We start from the raw sequence: 21470 nt of genomic DNA on the forward strand, positions 1-21470 counted from the left end.
TGCCGCCGTCATTCCGCCTTGGCGAAATGAGGGTCCTGCGGCACGAGCTCTCATCCCCCTGCTCATGCATGCTTGCCATTTCGCCATAGCGAAACGATGGATGCACTTTCATTTGCGAAATAGGGCGGCGTCCGGGACCCGCCGGGGTGCCTAGAGGCCGGTCCTGCCCCCAACAATACTGTTACTTTACTGTCACAAATATTGTGTTGTGAAAATAAAAATGCGTAGGAAGCAATATATGGTATAGATAAAAGTATTAGCAAAACTGTGATATAAACTTATGTAATAATTTCATCTCCTTATCTTTACAATATTATACCTATGTTAAATTTGAATCTTAGCAAGGATCTGAGGAATGGAACTAGTGGACAAGAAAACGAACAGATCTACTACATAGGTATTTTGAAATATATTGATCTGAATAAATTTATTTTGAAAATTAATTTATACTATAAACACATTCTAATAAATTCTACTTGTGATGCCCTCAGACGCTAATAACTGTGTTTTTCTAATATATTCTTCAAAACCAACAACTTCATAGGTCAACATATGCCGTTCAAGTCCTCTTAATCTATACCAATGTGAATCACTTAATTAAAAATTTGGAAAAAAAATTATTTGCATATGATGATTAAAGCTTCATATATAGCTGTCCATTAATTACTAAAAATATTATTGGACGATAGGAAATCTGTCATCATTTAAACCACAAAAAATGTAACTTACACTTTTGTGGTATACATATAAACAAATGCATGTATCTTCACATTTTTCTAATCAAGCCATGCATTTTGACTAAAAATTAGTCTCACAAGAATTCGCTTGTCTCCCGAGAAGTTGCCGTAATAATAATTTCAAGTTGTGATTGATCAAGGATGGAATAATGATCATCGATTGAAAAATTGTTCAATCGAAGCACTTACTCGAAATTTATATTTTTACGCATCTCTGACAAATGATCCAGCCAAGATTCCATGCATGTCGGGAAACGAACTTATTAGTGAAATAAAGTAATATGCATCGCAGTTTTGTCAATGATAGCATACATATATCTGCGATGGTTATGCTCCTCCACTTCGCTAGCTATGGTCTTCGTATATATGTGTACTACCTCTAGGCTGCAACAAACGCTGACTGGTTGCATCCTTCTTAGTGTGCACCTGATCGACGATGAAGACGCTCAAACCAACTACCGGTTTTTTGCAATATGGTGCTTGCATCTAGGGAGCAGTATACCACTTGGATCAATCCCCTGCTGCCTATTGGATTCAATGCATATTTGTAGCAGAACAAATACTTTACTAGGAATATGTTAAAACCCAAGGTGATTTGTTGAATATTATGAAATCAGAAGTCAGAAATAGCCCTTGTCATGTGTGCAACACAATGAAAGTAATTTATGCACCCTTCACTCCGAAAACAATGTAATTCTAGCGTAGTCGTACCGTACCAAGTCAAGTCATTTTAAGATTGATAAAGTTTCTCTACAACTAAAAAGTGGCAAATGTCCAGATGTACCTAGCAGGATGAACGAAGCCCGTCGTGAATTTTTCGTCCGACCACACAGCATGCATGCCACTACTCGGACTTCCCCAACCCTCCATATGCCACTCGTGGGACAATTGTTTCCCCACCCCGCACCATGCCACTCCCCGGCAATCATGTCCGCGCGCACATGTTTCCCTCTGGCCCGTCTGTTGCGCACCCCCTATTTTTCTAGTCAGATTTTCCTTCCATGTTATATTTTCCCTTTCCATCAAATTTCAGATCGGTAACTACACCATGTAAGGCACAACTGCACCACATCAATGCCACTAAGAATTTCGTTTCTTAGTCATGCCATCGATTAATAAGGATGTGAACAAGGGATTTGTTTTTATTTTGACTAAATATTGAAAGAAAGAAATTGTACGGTTGCCGCCCCCTCCACCTAAAAAAATAAAATTGCATTTCTGGCTCCGCCTCTAATCACGGTATGAACCAGGTTGTTTGCATTTCATATTAAAACTTGAATTATATTCTAATTGTTCATCCTTCGCAGAAACTCATGTAATATTGATGATTAACTACAGACTGAATTGCGAACCCTATGTTCAACGCATTATTTTTTATTAGTACAACACATGTTCAAACTCGAATTATCGTGAATTATCGTGGAATCATATAATCATTTTTTCCTGTTGCAAGACACGGGCATGATCCTAGTATATTAAAATGTCAATATATATGATATGTGCTATTTTTATTCATTATGTAACATAATTTTATAGTCTACCTATTTGACATCATAAATATTATATTGGTAGTCTTTTCTATTAACTTTGTCAAACTTTAGATGATTTGACTAAGAACACAACTAGAATTGCATACTTATTCAGACAGAGGTAGTAATGATCTAGCATGAGGGATGCCAAAAGGGAAAATAATATTGTTTGATGCCACATCAATTTGATTGCAATGGTCTTTAAACTTCAACGTAGAGTGCCATTCAGACCCATGCATATTCAAACGTGTAAAGTTCATAAACCAGAATGACAATCGATCTCTTACAAGTTTAAGGAACTGTTTAACTTCACTCTTGAAGTAATTATGAAAGGTTGATGGCACACAAGTTTAGCATAGAAGCGACGAAAGGAACTATGATCTTTTTACTTTTGGAGGGCAAGCTGTGAGTGCTGAGTTTGAGTTCTCTAATATGTAAGAGCAATTCCAAGAGATTATCTATATCCTTCCTAATTGTTAGGAATTGATATTTTGATGGAAAAATACCCTCCAACAACTTCTTTAAGTGGTTATCCAAATATAGCCATCATCTATTCTGGATTAAAAATGGCTCGCTACCGTGTACACAAGATGAAATGCTGTCGGAGAGTGGAAACATATATATGAAAACGGTTTTTTATGCAGATGACCCTCTAAATAATGATTTAGAGAGTGAATTTTAGAAAGACTCTTGGATATGCTCTAAGAATAAAAAGAATAAGTTTGGAAAGTGCTGCTTCAAAATAAAGAAAGGGGTTTGCGAAGCAAAAGGCTCCCCAAAACTGGACACGTGTTGATCAACAGATGAACGAGCTCAGCTCTGTTGCATGCTGTAGGCACCATGTACCTAGACTAGATGTGCATAAACATATTTGACCCAAAGAATGTGTCCAGCCGTGCAAGGCCTGCTGATGCAAGTCAAACCCTACAACCTACCGAGCACTGGTGGCACGTTCTTCCCAAACTTCCCATTGACAGACAGCCAGACACTACTCATGCTGTCATGCAGATGCACGCATCAGTTCCAACCTGACAGTGCGGCCCCACCACTGCATGCTTTACACTAGACTAGATCCCATGGACAGTTGTAAGCACCTGCCATTAAGACAGGCTTAACTACCAAATCACTACTAAAAGAGGTGTGGTGTGGTCTGAGTCTGACCAGATAATAGTCAACGAGGAGAGAGCGAGGGGATGGACAGCATGCATAAAAGGAGCATGACAGGATGATTGAGACGCGCGCACAGATCGAAGGGTAGACCGGACAAACTATAGCACGCAGAAAACCTTGCTGATCAGCGTCTGCGGCAACGGCGAGAACCATGACAAAGATGATCGCTTCTTACTGCGCCGTGCTCACGCTCGCGCTGCTCCCGTTTGCGGCGGCCGCCGCCGGCGGCGGCCAAGGCAATTTCAACTACAAGAGGGCGCTGCACAGCAGCCTCCTCTACTTCGAGGCGCAGCGGTCGGGCCACCTCCCCTACAACCAGCGCGTCAAGTGGCGCGGCCACTCGGGGCTCGCCGACGGGCTGCAGCAAGGCGTGGACCTGGTGGGCGGGTACTACGACGCCGGCGACAACGTCAAGTTCGGCCTGCCGATGGCGTTCACGGTCGCCATGCTGTCGTGGAGCGCCATGGAGTTCCGGGACGAGATCGCGGCGGCCGGCGAGTGGCCCCACGTGTTGGAGGCCATCAAGTGGGGCACCGACTACTTCGTCAAGGCGCACACCCAGCCGGACGTGCTGTGGGCCGAGGTCGGCGACGGCGACACCGACCACTACTGCTGGCAGCGGCCCGAGGACATGACCACGTCGCGGCAGGCCTACAAGGTCGACCGCGACAACCCCGGCTCTGACATCGTCGGCGAGACCGCGGCCACCATGGCTGCTGCCTCCATCGTCTTCCGCCGCTCGAACCCGCACTACTCGCACCTCCTCCACCACGCCGAGCAGCTGTTCGAGTTCGGGGACAAGTACAAGGGCAAGTACGACAGCAGCGTCAGCGAGGTGCAGCGCTACTACGCGTCGATGAGCGGGTACGGCGACGAGATGCTGTGGGCGGCGCTCTGGCTGCACCGCGCCACGATGAGGACGGAGTACCTCGACTACGCCGTGGCCATCACTGCTACACAAGTTAACTGTAGGGACGGCTCTAGAGCCTTTGTAAAGGCGGCTGCGCCAGCCGTCCTTCCCAGGGTGTTTTTATAGAGGATGTATTTGTAGGGACAGTGCCCTCTGTAGGGGCGGCTGATGTTTTCAGCCGCCCCTACAGTGCCCTCTGTAAGGGCGGCTGGTAATATCAGCCGCCCCTATAGTGGACTTCTCTAAGGACGGCTGTATCACCAGCCGCCCCTGCTATGCGTATTTGTAAGGGTGGTTCAATCAAGAACCGCCCCTACAGTAGATTTTACAGTAAAATAAATAAATAATTCAAATTCAAATCAGACCATATATATATATATATATATATATATATATATATATATATATATATATATATAATTCAAATTCAAATCTGACCGCCACAAATATACATACATATATATATATATATATATATATATATATATATATATATATATATATATATATATATATATATATCCACAAACACAAGACCATTATTTAGAACATCATCACAAGTCATAATTCACAAAAGTCCATAATTACAACATAGTCCATTATGAAGTCCATCATTATAACATAGTCCATTAAGAAATCCACAAGTCCACATGCAAAACAAAGTCCAAACCGTTCCAAAGTCTGATCCAAACCATACCACAAGTCCACATTGTCATCAACGGCCTAAGGCTAGCCTATCTGTCTCCCGAAGGTGTTGGTATAGAGGATTACTACCTAAGTCGGAAAGAAGATGATGGTAAGTGCCTTTATGATACACAATCTGGTCCATTATGAAGTTGCAAAGGTCACCGACCATCTCTAAGAGCTCGTCATCCTTGTATGGGTTCCTTCTCGTGTCTTTATCTTTCTCCAACTACAAGAGAACAAGTTTAGGTTTACTATATCACAACATATGCGAACTTTTCATACTACGAGCGAAGAGATTCAAACTTACCAGATTGGGATTTCTGTTGTAGCCACCAATGGTACTCATCATAATACATGTGTAGTATCCACAATGTAGACTCTCAGGCTTCTGCTTGGGGCACTGTGTGTTTTGCATATGGAGATGTTAAGTAATGCTATTGACAGACACGTAATATATGGAGTACCAAAGTAAATGACACTTACCACACATAGAGTTTTAACATACAACTTTTCCTTTCTATTTGGATGATGCCTCCCCTTATGTTCCTGGACATAGTGCCTGAATGCCCTGTTCCAATAGTTTTAGCAAATGTAACTTGTTAGTATCCCACATTGAACCTTACAAGTATGTATACAAACATAGTAGCTAAAATGAGGATTGTCAATATGTATACGTCTTGACAATCGCTATGAAGTCTTTGTATGTCTCAACTGGAAAATCCGCTGAATCAAAGACACATGCCATGTTTTGTGAGAGCCAAACGCCTATGCAAATCCAGTGATCGCTGCATGAATTTAGTCATAGAAGGAACACCTAAGCTCTTTTGCATCGAACAAAGTATATTGAACAAAGCTAAGTATACAGTTGAACTTACTTGAAGTGGTATGGTATCCATATATTATCGTGTTGTTGGAGATTTTTAAAACATAGGGCAATGTATGCCTCAACCTTGAGGGACTCTTCCAATATTTTCTAGTTCTTGATGTCCTCTTTCTTTTTAAGTGTCTTTTCAGCTCCTAGTTCTTTGCAATCTAGTTTCCACTCTTTAGGGTAATTAAAATTTGTTGATGCTATAGGTGAAGGGTCTATATACCCGTGTTTCAGAGCTGGCCTCTTTTTCACAAAGTCCACTTGCATTCTACAAATCACGGCGCGGGTTAGTTACAACAAAATTAAAAGATTATATTCATATCATATCGAGATGGCAAGGACTTACAGGCACCATATGCGAATTAGATTCATTTCCATTCGTCCGAGGTGGAAGCATGCTTGGATATCCTTAAACTCAACGGCAATTTGCCCACCTGGGGCTCCAAATGTGCCGGTAGGGATCCATGCTTATAAGATTTCTAGTTCTGTTATCTGAGCACGCAAGTACCAATCGTGGAACTTTCTCATTCCACGTGGCAAGCACTGTATGACTCGGTTTGGTAGGAAGTTCTTGTCTTTTTCATATTTATCCGGGCAATCATTTGACCATTTGAGGTTATCAACAGCTGGATACTTGTTAAACCCTTTATGCAGTTTGCTAGTGGTGCCCTCCTCAGTGGTGCCCTCCTCAGAAGCTGGTGCTCTGAATTCTTTTACTTGGTTCTTAGGCTTGAACTGGTCATGGGCCATCCACTTGTGCACCGACGAGACGTCATTAATGCCCACATACGATGGCCTTATCTTGATTGGGATTTTGTTTCGAGATTCCCATTCGGGCACGTCCTTGTCAACTTGTGCATCACCTGCTCCAGGGGCCACTTGTTCTTCACGTATCGGCTGTTCATGAGGCAATTGCTGTTCATGAGACACTTGTTGTTCATGTATCGGCTACGCTTGTTGAGAAGGATGTTGCATCTCATCATGCCTTTGCTCGGTACGAGCTGGAGAAGGACGTGGCATGTCATCATGCGCATGCTCGATACGAGGTGGAGAAGGATGTGGCATGTCATCACATCCTTGCTCGGTACGAGGTGGAGAAGTCTCTAGCATGTGGTGGTCATGGTCATGGGCCGGTGAGTATACCTCCCCGTCTGAAAGGGTCGAGATGGTGGACTAGAGGGGGGTGAATAGTCCTTTCTAAAATTAATCGCGTCGGCTAACCAAAACAAGTGTGGAATTAGAACTATCGGTCTAGCTAAGACTACACCCCTCTATCTATGTTCTCTAGCACCTTCCAAAGATACTAATTAAGCAATAAAGGTGTCGGGCTAGCTAGAGCTCACTTAACCAATTCTAGGAGCAAGGTCACACAAACCTATGCCACTAGTACTTTAAGCAACAAGGGAGCTCCTACACATGCTAGTAAGCAAAATCACAAAGCCACCTAATGCTTACTAACAATGCTCAATAATAAGGCAACCAATCCCAAATTAGAGAGCGCAATTACTTAACTACACAAATTAAGCAATGCGACTAACAAGGTTACACAAACCAAATTAGCCACGCAAGGGAGCTACTTCTATGCTATACAAGCAAGAAGATAACTAGTAAGCTACACAAGCTAACTAATTACAAGAGCAACTACACAAGCACAATGTATATGAAAGTAATTACAAGCTTGTGTAACGAGGATGCAAACCAACGGGAAGAACAAGGTTGACACGGTGATTTTTCTCCCGAGGTTCATGTGTTTGCCAACACGCTACGTCCCCATTGTGTCGACCGCTCACTTGATGGTTCGGCGGCTAATTGGCATCACCCGCCAAGCCCACACATCGGGCACCGCAAGAACCTACCCCAAAAGTGAGGGTAGCTCAATGACATGCTCAACTAGAGTTGCTCTTCGTGGCTCCTGTGGGGTGAGCACAATGCCCCTCACAAAGCTCTTCTTCGGAGCACCGCACAAGCTTCTTGCGGGCTTCGACGGAGACCACCACCAAGCCGTCTAGGAGGTGGCAACCTCCAAGAGTAACAAGCACCACCGGCTTGCAACTCGATCACATAGTGCCACTCAATGCAACCTCACGATGCAATCGCACTAGAATCGCTCTTTCACATAATCGAATGATCACTATCAAGTATATGTGAGATGGAGGGCTCCCATGCACTACTACACAAGCCACCAAGGCTCTAATGTGTTCAGCTACCGGCCCAATGCTGACCATGGCTTCTATTTATAATCCCACGAACAAATAGAGCCATTACCCCTTCATTGGGTAAAAGTCGGGACGATCGGACGCTCCGGTCTGATCGACCGGACGCTGGACCTCAGCGTCCGGTCGTGCGATGCACACCACGTGTCCCCTTCTTCAAATGCTGTTCATCCGATCTCAACGGTCATCTGACGACCGGACGCACCAGCTTGAACTGACCGGACGCAGCAACCCTAGCGTCCGGTCGTTTCCAGTAAGGTACCAGGCATGACTGGATGCGTCCAGTCGGTCGTGATCGGACACAGCACCAGCGTCCGGTCACCTCCAGCAACACTGCTCTGCCTGCGTCATCACACGTCACCTTGACCGGACACACCCTGTTAGCGTCCAGTCACTTCCAGCGCCAGCGTCCGGTCGAAGACCGACGCCTGCCCGCTGACTGCCACAACTGACCAGACGCTGGAACCCAGTGTCCGGTCACTACGTGACCAGTGTCCGGTCACTCTATAAGATTCTATCTTTTTTGAACAGGGCACCGGTGGCACCGTCGGACTGTCCACACTCTACGGGCGGACACTCCGCCGGTGGAGTTCCGAACCTTTCTCACCTCCGTTTTATCGCCGAGTTGATCCACAACAACTCTAACTTTATCTCCTTTGTAAATATGCCAACACCACCAAGTGTACACCATCATGTGTATGTGTGTTAGCTTTTCACAATCATTTCCCAAAGGATGTTAGCCACTCAACTTGTCACGCCACTCAATCCTAGCAACGATGCAAAGTTAGATCACTCGAGTGGCACATAGATGACTGATATGCAAACAAGTTTGCCCCTCTTGATAGTATGGCCATCTATCCTAAACCCGGTCACAAACTTCTCTACACACCTATGACCGGTGAAATGAAATGCCCCAGGTTATACCTTTGCCTTGCGCATTCCATTCCATCTCCTCCAATGTCGATGCAACACATGCACCAACACGATCAACAATGATATGATACACTTCATATTATCACGTGATCATATTGGTTCATCGATCTTGACTTCACTTGCTTTTCACCGTTGCCTTCATCCATCGGCGCCAAGTCTTGCTCAAGCTTCACCGCCACGTGGTCCATCGCTCCAAAGCCTCCAACTTGCCCTTCACGCTTGCAACCGGTCCATCAAGCCAAGTCTTGTCTTGATCTTCTCCACCTTGATCACATGACTCAATGTCATGTCTCATGTGCAATGAGCTCCTTCATCATCGCATGTGTGAGCTTTGCAACATTTCCAAGCCAATTTTCACCTTCATGGCATATGTTGCTCACACACATATATCTGTGGACTAATCACCTGTGTATCTCATATAAACACAATTAGTCCACCTAGGTTGTCACTCAATTACCAAAACCACACAAGGACCTTTGAATCTCCCCCTTTTTGGTAATTGATGACAACTCTACAAAGATATGGAAATTAAGCTCTTTTGGATTCATGTTGCTTGCCCAAGCAATTTTACCATGTGAGAATGATTTTTGGACAAGTACCACAAACCTGAGATAGTAGTATTAGCTCCCCCTACATGTGTGCTAGAGTGGTTGATTTTAAGCTTGCACATATGCTTAGATTAAAATTGTGGGAGAGTAATTACTACTAAATGATGCTAAGGTGTATAGAATAAACCTTTAAAGCGTGTACCAATCGGAGTAGCACCTTTAAGTTCATCCTTAGCACCATGGTTAGCTAGATATCACTTGGAAATAAAAGCACTAGATACCTTTGTGAGATCAACATTAAAAGCAAGGTACTAGCATTACTTGAAAAAGCATACCAAGTGTCTAGCTATCATCCTATGCATGCTAGTTATCAATTCATCATTCAAGTTTTACAACTAGCATACACCACACAAGCATGCATATTGAATTTGAAAGCTTATGCAATGCAAGCAAGCACATGAATATGCACATATCAAATGCAATCAATCAAAGTTCATGAGCTTGCTCCCCCTACTTGTGTGCTTCTCTTGTCCAAGAATTTTGATCCATCTCTTTTCTTCAATGTTGCTTGTAACACCTCGGGTGTTAGCCTTGCATAACTTGACTTGCATAACATGAACATGAGCATCAAGCATTCATAAACAAGCATTTGTAATTGAAACATTGGATTGAAACGTATGCAGCATTTGCTTGTTATTGCATGTTTCCTTGTACATATGCAAATGACCATGAGTGTACACATGTACTTGGTGGATGTGAGTCACAAAAACATGTAGCAACACCTAGGTTAGCAAATAGGACATTGTTCATGAAGGTCACCTTTCATGACCAAACACTTAAGATTTCATGTGATTAAACTAAATAGCACTATGAGTGACTAATACATGAAATGATTGTATGACCTTGCAATTAGCCTAAACATGTTTAGAGTATCATTATGAACAACTTTGATATTCATGGTTAGGGGTAAATAGGTCATTAAGCCCTGGTTGAAGGTCTACCATCCTTTAAATGTGACATGTTTGACCAAGTTTGAACTAGGTGTTAGAGACCTTGCATGGAGGTGGTCACTAAAGCAAAGTTGTAGTATTTGGCAAGGAGAACAACTTTTATTTTTGGGTCATTGATTGATTTATCTGCTAACATGCTTGAATTTGGATCACAAGAATCAGCAAAACCAACATTTCAACACTTAGCAATTTTACTAAGTCCTTGTTAACTGAACAGCCTGACAAGCTGAGCTTCAGGGTGTTGTAACTTGGTTTTGGCTGTGAATTAGAGCATGATTCCTTAACAAGAATTGGAGCTAGTACTTCGGGCTACAAAAATCATGTAGATCATTTATGCTTTGGAGCCACGGATTAGCGGTTACATCGACTTGAAAACACGCTGTCAGGCCACCGTCGCGCGACTGAATGAACTGCAACGCCGTTTCAGTGGCCGACCGACGTCAGTCTTCGCGTGCCGCGTGGTGGCTGGCAATGGCCGCGCGTCACCAGCGCCCCTTCGCGTGTGGCCAAGGTAGGCCAGAGAGCCCCTAATACCGCTAGCACCCGCCCGCACTACCCCGCGCTCACCATTTGCTTTGCCTCAGCCACCTTCTTCACCCACCGTAGCAGCCGCAGCACCGAGAGCCTCCGCCGTCGCCATCGCCGATGCCAGCTCGCCTTCGCCGCTTCTCCATCACCACAGCAGCTCCACCGCCACCCCAGCAACCCACTGCATCCACCCGTGCCCGCTGATAGCACCCGGTAAGCCACAGCACCACGCGCAAGCTCACCGGAGCTCCGCCACCACCCTCCGTCGCCGTGGTCCGACCAAACCCGACCATAGCAGGCCACAATAGAGCGCGCAATAGGTTCGACATAGTTCATAGATGCTCGTCCGAGCTCTAGGTTGAGCCGCAGTGGCCTCCTCCGACGTAGCGCCGTCGTTCCGCCCCGCTGAGCCGCCATGGCCACCGTCGTCGTCGTTAGCGCCGACGAGAAGGCCAGCCAAGTAGTGCAATCGACGCGTTAGGTCACGGGGATCACGTAGTGAAGATGTCACCGCCGGCGAACTCACCGCTGGCGAGCTCTGGCCGCGCAACCGTCGCGCAGCGCCGCTGCCCTGTCTCGGTGTCACTGACGCGTGGGGTCCTCTGTTAGCGGGTCCCACCGGTCAGTGGCAGTTAGAGAGTAGGATAGTTCATTTGATTCAGGGTTTCATGCTGTTTTGCAATATTTAGATCTCTAGTTTGGTAGCTTCAAAAGTTATGAAATAAACTTAGTAGTGTCCCTTAAGAAGTGTAGTATTTAGGAAAAATATATTCTTGACACTTACAGTATAAATTTTGGAAGATTTAAATGGAAGTTTGAAATGTGTTTTTGAATGCATGCAAACTTGTTTATTTTATATCTAGAGTTCCTGTGCTCCAAAAATTATGAAATTTTTGTGGAAATCTAGTATTAACATGTATGAGCTCTGGTAAAAATTTGAGGATTAGTGCATGTGTAGATTTGTAGTTATAGATTTTTCTTTTATAAATAGTTAGTCATTGTATGAATTTTTATAAATTATTTATGAATCCAAAATTTATGAAATTTGTTGGAGGTCATCCTAGTACCCTAAGGATGCCAAGAAAAATATAAAATCTATTACTTGACACTTTTCACTAAGGTTTTCTATTTATGCTATTTTAAGACTTTATGCCTTGCCTTTTTTGTATAGAATGTTTTACTATATAAAATGGCATGAAACTTTTACAGTAGTCTTTTGGTAGCATGAGTAAGGCACGGTAAAGTTTTTAGAATTTATGATGCACATTTGGTATATGTTTATTATTTAACCTATGTACCTAAGTAAAATAATAAAGGCATTTAAATAAATAGTTTTAGCTTCACCATTAAGTTTTCTTGAGTGTAATTGGTATGCTTAAACTGTTGGTAAACTTTATGTTGTCAAACTTTAAGTGATTACATAAAGTAGAAGTATTGTTGCTTCATAATGCGAATTGGAAGAGTTTCCGGACAGATTCTGTAGTTTGATAAGTTGCATGATAAAAATGATGTTTGCTATAAAAATAGTTAATAACAAAGTTGTAGATAACTTCATCATATGTCTTGTGTTAAAATTTTAGGACCATAGGTCAAACAGTTTAGTAGTTATAGCTGTTTAAAGTTAGCATTTCTGAATTGCTTGCTCTCTGGAATTTCTGGACAGCACTAATATGATTGTCTGTTTTGGCTAAGATAAGTTGTGAATTAGCTTTTGTGAATTAAATAAGAGTTGTAGATAATTTTATAAGCTTTCCAGAAAGTCTAGGATCACTGCATTTGGATAATTAGAACTCTAGTTATGAGTAAAACAAGTAGCTGCTATTTGTGATATAGTAGATGCATTGTTGAAGTAGTTAACTAAATAATCAAGAAGAGATATGCACCTACTCAGTAGAACATGATGCACTTGTTGTTACTTCAGCACCATGATGTAAAGAATATTTGTAAGAATGCATTCTTCATGTATCATCATACCATACCTGTTAACATATATGCATTCACAATATCTTATGCCATACTCATGCATCTAGGATCGACAGGGGAGATCACGTTGCTGGAGTTCGACGAAGTAGAGGAAGGGGACCAGCAGGAGAATCCTCAAGCCACAGCTTCCGAAGGCGAGGAGCAGAACCTTGAGGAGCTTCCGGAGTGCCCTGATCACCGCCCCACATCCTTTCTGAGAGGCAAGCCCCAGAGCATTCTAAGTCTCCCAGTATTTTACAAAATATTATTTGAGTCCTTATGATTGATGCATTAGGTATAAGAGTTGTCTGGAAAGACTTGATGCATGGAACTACCTTGTCCAATTATATACACCCTTAACCCTAAGTTGGTCCAGGATCGAATATTTGCTTAGCCCTGCTTAGACCGGTAGAAGTCGGGTGATTTCCTGTCACCTGCGAGATATAGGTGGATACTAAAGCACGGTCAGCTATATTTGCTATCATGGAAAAGAACCATGGGGTAAAAGTAAATTGAGACCGGGCGGGATATCGATAGAGAAGCAACAAGGCATGGAGGTCTTGGGTGTGGATCTATCCCCGTCTATGTCGATCAAGGACCATACCGTTGTTGGAACTTCTGACAAGATTGAACGCATGCCTATCACTTAGCTGGCCGGATAACTCGTTCCGACCGCGAAGCCGAGTAGCTCAACTCAGGCCGGGCCTCATTCTGTTGTGCGCTCCTTACGGGGGTGATCAGACTGAGCCCAAGGGCAGGCTAGGCTTGAACGTCCTGGCATTTGATGTCCCTGATTGTGCAGCGCGGTACGAACCCACGAAATGTGTACCTGAGTTGTACCAAAGGTGACCTAAGGCTACCTTCACGCGGTATGCCTGGGTTTGTGTTAGGAATAAATTTCCAGCTGGTTGAAATCGATTCGAATCGCCGTCTCTCCCGGATAGTGAGAAACTTGGCTAGCTCCAACATCGTAGCAACTGTGTTATTAAAGATATGAAGGCACACCGAATCGGCGGCCTTCTAGGATGTCCACGTTAGTCTTTTTTATTTGGTGCGTTAGATCAAAATTCCACGGCTCACATGAGATGCGTCACAGCCGGCCTTCATCCGTGCATTCCGCAGTAGATAGATGAAGCAACTGCACGCATTAAATGAAGTACGGCTTCTTCTGATTGTACGCGGCACGTAAATGGATGTTGGCGCATAGCATGGGACGGTAGATTCTCGACATGCTGATCGGTGCCTAACTCGGTGGTCGGCACGCATCCGAATACGCGTGCATCCATGCTGCCGGGACTGGCTTGCTTCGCAGAGCTAGGCTCCATCTCGGTCCTCTCATGTAAAATAAAATGGTGCTCTTCCTCTTTCTCTCTCTCGTGTAAATGGTAGGCGGCAGCAGCTCCGCTCCTCCCCTCCTCTCTCTCTCTCTCTCCTCTCCGTGCTCTCGCTCTGTCCCTCGCTCCTCGTCGCCACCGCCGAGGCTCCCCGCACCCTGTGCGCGGCGCAGCGGAGTCCCCTAGCACGGCGCCATGGTGCGTCGTCCAACGCCGGTGGCCGCAGCCGCGTCCGAGCCCCTGCTCTCCCCCGGCGCTGCCTCGTCCCACCGGTCCACGTGTGGTCGATGAAACCCTAGCTACCTCTTCCTCGTCGTCCCCGATGCGGGCCGCCCCCAGAGCGGCGGCAGGCGTCCTCTTCTTCTCCTCCCCCGACGCTGGCGGCTCCGGAGCGGCGATAGGCCACCCGGCCATGTCAGGCCCCTGCGCAGGTGGCGCACCGCCGTGGGTGGTCCCTAGAGTGATGGCCCCCAGCACGGTTGCCCCCTGCGCCACGCCTGGGCATAGGACCGGCGCTGGGCAACGGCGGCGGCTTTGTCCGCGGTGGCGGCGGCCGCGTGCAGCCGGCTGTGGCAACTGCCTGGTTCTCCCTGCTCCGCACGCCTCGACGCACTGCTCTCGACTTCTCCCTCCCTTGCCGTAGTTGTTCGTACTCCGCCCTCGTCTATCGCTGTCTTTGCCGCGTTCACCCTCGTCGCCGCCCCTCATCCATTCGCAGGTGAGTCTTCTTCTACTCTCCCTCCCTCCCCCTCTATCGCATATGTCTCCCTCAAATGGTTGTGGGCTTGGTGGGCGTCGATTGCGCGGCGAGTAGGCGACACTGCGAGCGCGGACAAGTGCGTCGTGGAGCAGCGGCGCGGCGGTGGGCGCGAGTAGCAAGGCGATGAGGTGGAGCGAGGTGGTCTACGCGTGCGTCCGACGGTGCGCGGAGGTGACGACGGCGTCGAGGGCCGTGACGGCGGCCGGGGCAAGACACTGCCGTGCGGCGGGCACCAACGTCGGCATGGGTAGGATTGGGTTTGGGATTAGATTTTACTGGGCATGTGGGCCAAGTGTAAAAATGAGTGGATTAGTTTATTGTTTGAGGTTTAGTGTTTCATTTTCCCTGATTGTTTGTTCCTGGTGTTGATGATTGCTATCCGTGTTGTGAATCTGTCTTCTTCAGAGCAACCTAGGAGGCATCTCTTTCAGACTTCAGAGTGGTTGGAGTGTTTTTGTTTGTTCCAAAAGGTTTGTTGCTGGAGACGCCTTCATTCCCCTCAGGTCTGCTGTGATTCCTGCCTACCTACCATGAAAGCAATTCCCGATCTGTGGTTCAATTTTGCTATTTTTTCAGTATTTGTTTTGCTGAAGTTCAGGTTAAGTTTAGTGTTTCCTATTTTCATTTGAAGTTCAGTTGAAGTGTAGTAGAATTTATTTTTCAGTTTTACTTTAGGTTCAATTCAATTTAGAGTTTAGTTTGTCCATCAAACAAATCTTTGTTTGACCATTAGATGATCTGCAGTTTGGCCATTCAGTCATATGTAGCAGGCTTCTATCATTGAGTTTGACGTTTCATAGTTTTAGATTTTACGGTCTTGCATCATTTTAGGCTTGCATCTCACCACGCTGCCTACTCATGGATAACTCTGATAACTGCTGCCTTCAGTATGGTTACATTTTTTCCTCTAGTGCTCAGTGCAGCAGCAACTTGATAGTAGACACTGCCCAACTTCATGTTCTTTTCATCAATTTCTAGAAGGAGAAGGGGCTGCAGCTCACTTTGTTTTTTTTTCCTGTGCAGGTAAAGCAGGTTAGCAGCATGCAAATCTTGTGGTATGTGCACATCCTTTTCATGATCTAGAGAAGCAATTTCAACTTATCTAATACATTTTTTTTGCTTCAAGTACAGTTCTCAGTTTAGGTCACCATGTGTCTTGGGTCTTATGTGCTGGATCTTTTTTAAGCTAAGCTAGGGAGCTTGAGTGCTTCATGGTTTTCAGAATTAAATGAAGTAGTCTTAGTCTTGTTAGATTGTTTTTTTGCTGGATCATTCTTTAATATTGTGTTAGTGATTTCTGGCTCTTTGATCTATAAATAGTTAGCTTGTTTCCAACTAAACGAAAAAGAAGGATGACTTGCAATTCTTCCCAAAAAAAACTTTTTGTTTAAGGTTAAGTGTTCCAAATTTTGGCGTGTTTAACCAAATTATTGTTATCTACATTCTTTTAGAAAATGAATCAGCATAAGAAGGTTGCCCAAGAAATCAATGGAATTTGTAATGATTAAGAGAAGGGCGTACCCAGTGCAGAGAGCTCCCGCTTTGTAATGATCAAGAGAAGGTTTGTTTTTTTATATCCTCATGTATTTGTTGATTTTAGGCAGTGTTTAACATTATATATTTGTACAAAATAGGCCCATGGTGAATCAACTGGATTCAGGGAGAAGCTTAACATGTACTTTGGTGAACATTTGCCTGCAAATGTAAAATATTTTCGTTCTTTTTTCTTTATCTGTTATCTTTTTTACTTGAGTATTTCTTTATTTGTCAATTTTTTTTGTATACCCTTTTGTTTAGGTGATCGATGAGTTATGCAAGCTTGTGCAGGAGAATTCATATGGCAAGTGCAGTTTATGTATGATGCCTATTGACGGTGGACTGAAATTTCTGTTTATGATATAGAGACTACTCTATTGTACCTGGTTAGTGCACAATGAAATCCAATAGGCTTCTTGCTCAAAGTTTTTCAAGGGCTTCATGCTCAATAGTTCTTTTTCTGGGCACTGGAATCTGAATTTGTTTGATTAAAACTAAAATTATTATCTACTGCACTAGCCTTAAATGACTGTACTTTGTACGACTGCTTCTTGTTTCTCAAATGTCCATGTTTATCTCATCTTTCAGATTACAAACAAGAGGGACCTCTGGTGCTGATGCTTGATAAGAGGACAGTAGTGTTTGGTAGGTTTCCTTCTGCTGCTTGCTGCTACTATCTAGTTCCCACATTGTCTTTTTTATGCAGACTTGTAGATAACACATGGAGATGCATATTTTCAATACATCACCTTTTTGTTGGACGGGAGGTATGTCTATCCTCCATGGTAACAAAAAATATGTTATATCACTTCCTAACATGCTCTTCTGTGTCAAAGAGTTGGGAAATCCATAAAATATACCCTCATTACTCCATATGATCTTTTGTACTCTGTATTCATTGTTCTAGATTCGTGCAGTCAACCTTCTAGAAGCCATAATTACAGATAAAAGGGTTTCTCAGTTTTCACGTAAAAATGGTATTTTGTACGCTTGCCATAAAAGTACTTTGGCATTGTTATGCTTCAATGGTTTTTGTTAACTACAATAAGGAAACTAATAATCGAAAGTTGTTATTGTTAAGCTAAATTTCTTCTATGTCTTAATGAATTGTGTAAATGATTGCCCTCCATGATGGTGTCCGTACATCACTTGTGAAATAATATACCATGTCAAATATAATGCAACAGTTTGGTTTATTCTCTTTCTAGAATACTGACAAATTTGTTTCTTCTCAGTCCCTTTATTATAGGGGAAATACGTTACTAGCCGAAATCTCCGTGACAGGTTGTATCGCGAGCTCGAAAGGAATTTGGCTATGAAAGTAGAAGATGGGGAAACTATTGATACATTTCTTGTTAGTGGCAGAGGCACACTGCATCTTACAATATTGATAGAGAATATGTAAGAACTTAAATTTGGTAGTTTCATTAATTCAGTGACTTTTGGTTGTCTTAAGAACAATGTGAGCTTTGCAGGAGGAGAGAAGGATATGAATTTATGATTGGACCTCCAAAGGTCATAAACAAGACAGTGGATGGAAAACTACTAGAGCCTTATGAGGTAGGTCTATACAGTCTCTTCTCTTTGGAAAGAGAAAATTATTTCTTACTTTATTAGGGATGTCTTGGATATAACTTGCAATGTATAGCTATGTTTTTTGTTGGCAGTGCCTCACAATTGCACGGAAACTACCTGATACAAGTGATGAAGCGATTTTAAAATCTTATGGTTTGGTCAGGTGCATGTCGCTTTCTGCAGGGACTCGTGGCCATCACATCACCTCAACTCGCTCCTATATATGCAGAGCATATTTCATCTTATTATATTATTTTTACTATTTTAGTTTAGGTGTAGATTCGATCTACATTTGGTGTAAATTATTTGTTCATAACTGGAAATGGCTAGAATTACTTCGAATAGTTATCTGTTTTTTTTTGCCTTGCCTTATTTTCTATGTGTTTAATTTTGGTTGAATCCGTATGCCTACTATGTAATCTTGCTTTGATGTTCTGCTAATGTGCCTTTCATAGAACCTATCTGTCAAAACTGTCAATTCTACAAAAGACTCCAGCTCTGTTCTCGTGACTTGTTTGATTACGAACCTTTCATCCATCATCTTTGCAAAGTAAACATTGTTTTTTCCACCCTGCGCATTCCATCTCTTGCAGCGACTTAGAGAACGTATGTGATCAATATCTTTGGGACAACATTTCTTTCTGAGCGCAGAAAAATGCTTTTCAAAATAGCAGATCACAGAGAACTTTGTTTTATCTGGAGAAATCGGTGAGTCATCATCAAAGGAAAACTTAAAATGAGTTCCTTTCGAATGCAAATGGTCTTGTTGAGAGGGTGAGGCCACCTCAAGTCCATGGCTGCTGATCTCAGTAGTATTTGGTAGATGAGAAAAACTCAACTAGAATTCAGTCTGTGTGTTACTTGTTGTACATATTCTTCTAATGTCATGGCATATGATATAATACTGGTGGGCTCATCATCATATACTGCCACGACAACATCTTCATATCCAATTTGGGGTAATAGTAACCATGCCCCATCATCGATCATATTTGAAGCAGATGAGATGTATGTGGGTGTGCGTGCAAGAACAACATTTAATTTCTCTATCACCCCAGAAGACCTTTGAGAACAGGCCCTTCATATATTTGCCATTGGGTCCTTCAGGATGCTTGTCATACCCCCAAAGTACTCAGCAGATTTGAATGATGGTACATGCAAAGAAGCTGGAGCTAATCCAATTCGTTCTCTCTGTCGTAACCCCAGTGTAGAATTAAACGAGTGAATTCTAACAGGGGTTACTATATTGGTGTAGTTTGGACTATCCAAATTAAAGGATACATTGCCATCAGTTTTGGTGAAAGCTTATGGAAGATCATGCTGCAAATCACAAGACCCAGTCCATGCCAAATCGATATTATCAGAAAAAATTGATGCAAGTGAGGGTAACCTCTCAACAGGTTCCAAACCATCAGTAGATTTAGATATAGGCCACTTTTTTCCTCCATTGAATTTGTTGTAGACTTTGTCAAGATCCTGTGCATCATCCATAGGATGACCCTCCAAACAAATCTCTAAATTTGTATCAGCAACACTGTATTCATTATCATTCAAATGGCCCTCTCTAGATAACAAAGATTTCCTTGGACTTCCTAAAGATTTCCCCATCTCAGTATCCCCAGAAAGCAAATCAGCTTTCCATTCCTTCAGTCTGGTGTATAAGAGAACATCAAGGTTGTCTGGATTGGTTTTTGAAACATGGCCATGTGTTTTAAGAACTGAGTCTACATGACAGCCTCCGATCCCAAATGTAGGCATCAAGAAGAAGACCATGCCTCAAGCGGTTGAGCTCTAGAATATCAATTGATGTCTGCATGGGGTGATTACTTTCACTCATGACTGGTAAAAGGAATATCTACAAGAAAAGGGGCAATAAATCAACATAGAATCACTCTAACTGTAGCGTGGGTGAGTGGCCACTGCCGGTGCGCGTGGCTTTAATTTGCATGCGGTCTTAGGTCAAACATACAACTTGAAAATGAAAGCCTACACTATGTTAGTGGGAGGTCTTTAATTTGTCAAAAGGCGGCTTTAATTTGTTACCTCCTTTGCGATTCATTTCCAATCATAGCTGGTCTGCTTGCATCTGAATGGTTGCTTTTCTTGTAACCCGTTTTTTTTGCCTCGAGAACCCTAAGTAGGTCTAACAAGGTCTAAGGGCAAATTGACATAACAAACACAACAGATAAAGCAAAATGCATGTCCAAAACGCTCTTATACGAGTACAACATACAGGCACTCCCTCTCCCATTCTCGACACATCGTTTGGCTCCTACAACCTGACGATTCTTAACATCTACGGATGAAATACAATGGAAAGATTACACCACTAGAGGATGGCGATGAAAAGCACTACTAACTATGGGTACATGTCCCCTAGGACAACTCATCTACTTCGTCGGACCAAACGGCTTCATTCCTGGCCTCGGTTGGTTCTTCTTCTGCACTGGCTAAGGATCTGTCTCCTCTCATGGTAGTGGCTGAGTGAGGGGAAACAAGGACTCTACTTCTGATACCTTCGAGGGTGGAGGTGCTGGTGGTACTGCAACACTGGTTCTCCTTCTTTCCGGTGGGTGGACAGGGATTCCCTCCAAGACCAAGGGTTCCTGCCTTTCTGTGTCAAGCGTCCTATGCTTAGCCCTTGTGACCAGATAAGCGTCCTCCAGCTGCTAGGTGTGCCGATCTTCAGCCTCCTTTAGGGCTTCCGCCATGGTAGTCTCACGACTTTCTGTGGCTGCCACATTGGCATGCGCCTCAGTGAGTTGCACTTCAAGCATCCTAGAGAAGATCTCGGCTTCCTCGGCTCAGTGGAGGCACTTCCTCATCTCCGAGGCCTGCCCGTCGTACTACTCATCCAGAGCAATCAAATACGTGGCCAGATGTACCACAGTTGGGCTGTCTTCTTGCGCGTCCCGCCCTTGCAAAGCCTCCATGCGAGCCCTCCATACCCATCGATTCTTTTCCAAAGGTGGAAAGAACTTCATGGGGGTATGAGCAATTGGCTCTTCATGGATCTGTCAAAGATGCCGCAAGGCTTTGCGGGCCACAACTTGGTAGGTGTCGACAAAGCAAAACTCGGTTGCGGTCACATTCCAGGCTTCAGTGATATGGAGGAACTCCTCGCTCTTCTCAATGTAGATGGTGATCTCACATCGCTCAGTACCATG

At 43.8% G+C, this 21470-nt stretch overlaps 1 protein-coding gene and 1 long non-coding RNA gene across 2 annotated transcripts in view; both read left to right on the plus strand.

Moving 5' to 3' along the window:
- The first annotated feature begins 3596 nt into the window (after positions 1–3596).
- The window catches only part of LOC136469750 (endoglucanase 21-like), a 52955-nt gene continuing 35081 nt past the window's right edge, over positions 3597–21470 (plus strand). The window contains exon 1 of the mRNA XM_066467821.1: positions 3597–4379. Coding sequence (XP_066323918.1) covers positions 3597–4379 — 783 coding nt within the window. The remainder of the gene's footprint in view (positions 4380–21470) is intronic.
- LOC136473319 (uncharacterized) lies at positions 16331–18060 on the plus strand. The gene is made up of 5 exons (XR_010762575.1): positions 16331–16753; positions 16827–16895; positions 16990–17114; positions 17317–17495; positions 17978–18060. It is a non-coding gene; the product is annotated as an uncharacterized lncRNA (long non-coding RNA).

The sequence above is a fragment of the Miscanthus floridulus genome, chromosome 8 (genome assembly GCF_019320115.1).
Source record: "Miscanthus floridulus cultivar M001 chromosome 8, ASM1932011v1, whole genome shotgun sequence".
NCBI lineage: Eukaryota > Viridiplantae > Streptophyta > Magnoliopsida > Poales > Poaceae > Miscanthus > Miscanthus floridulus.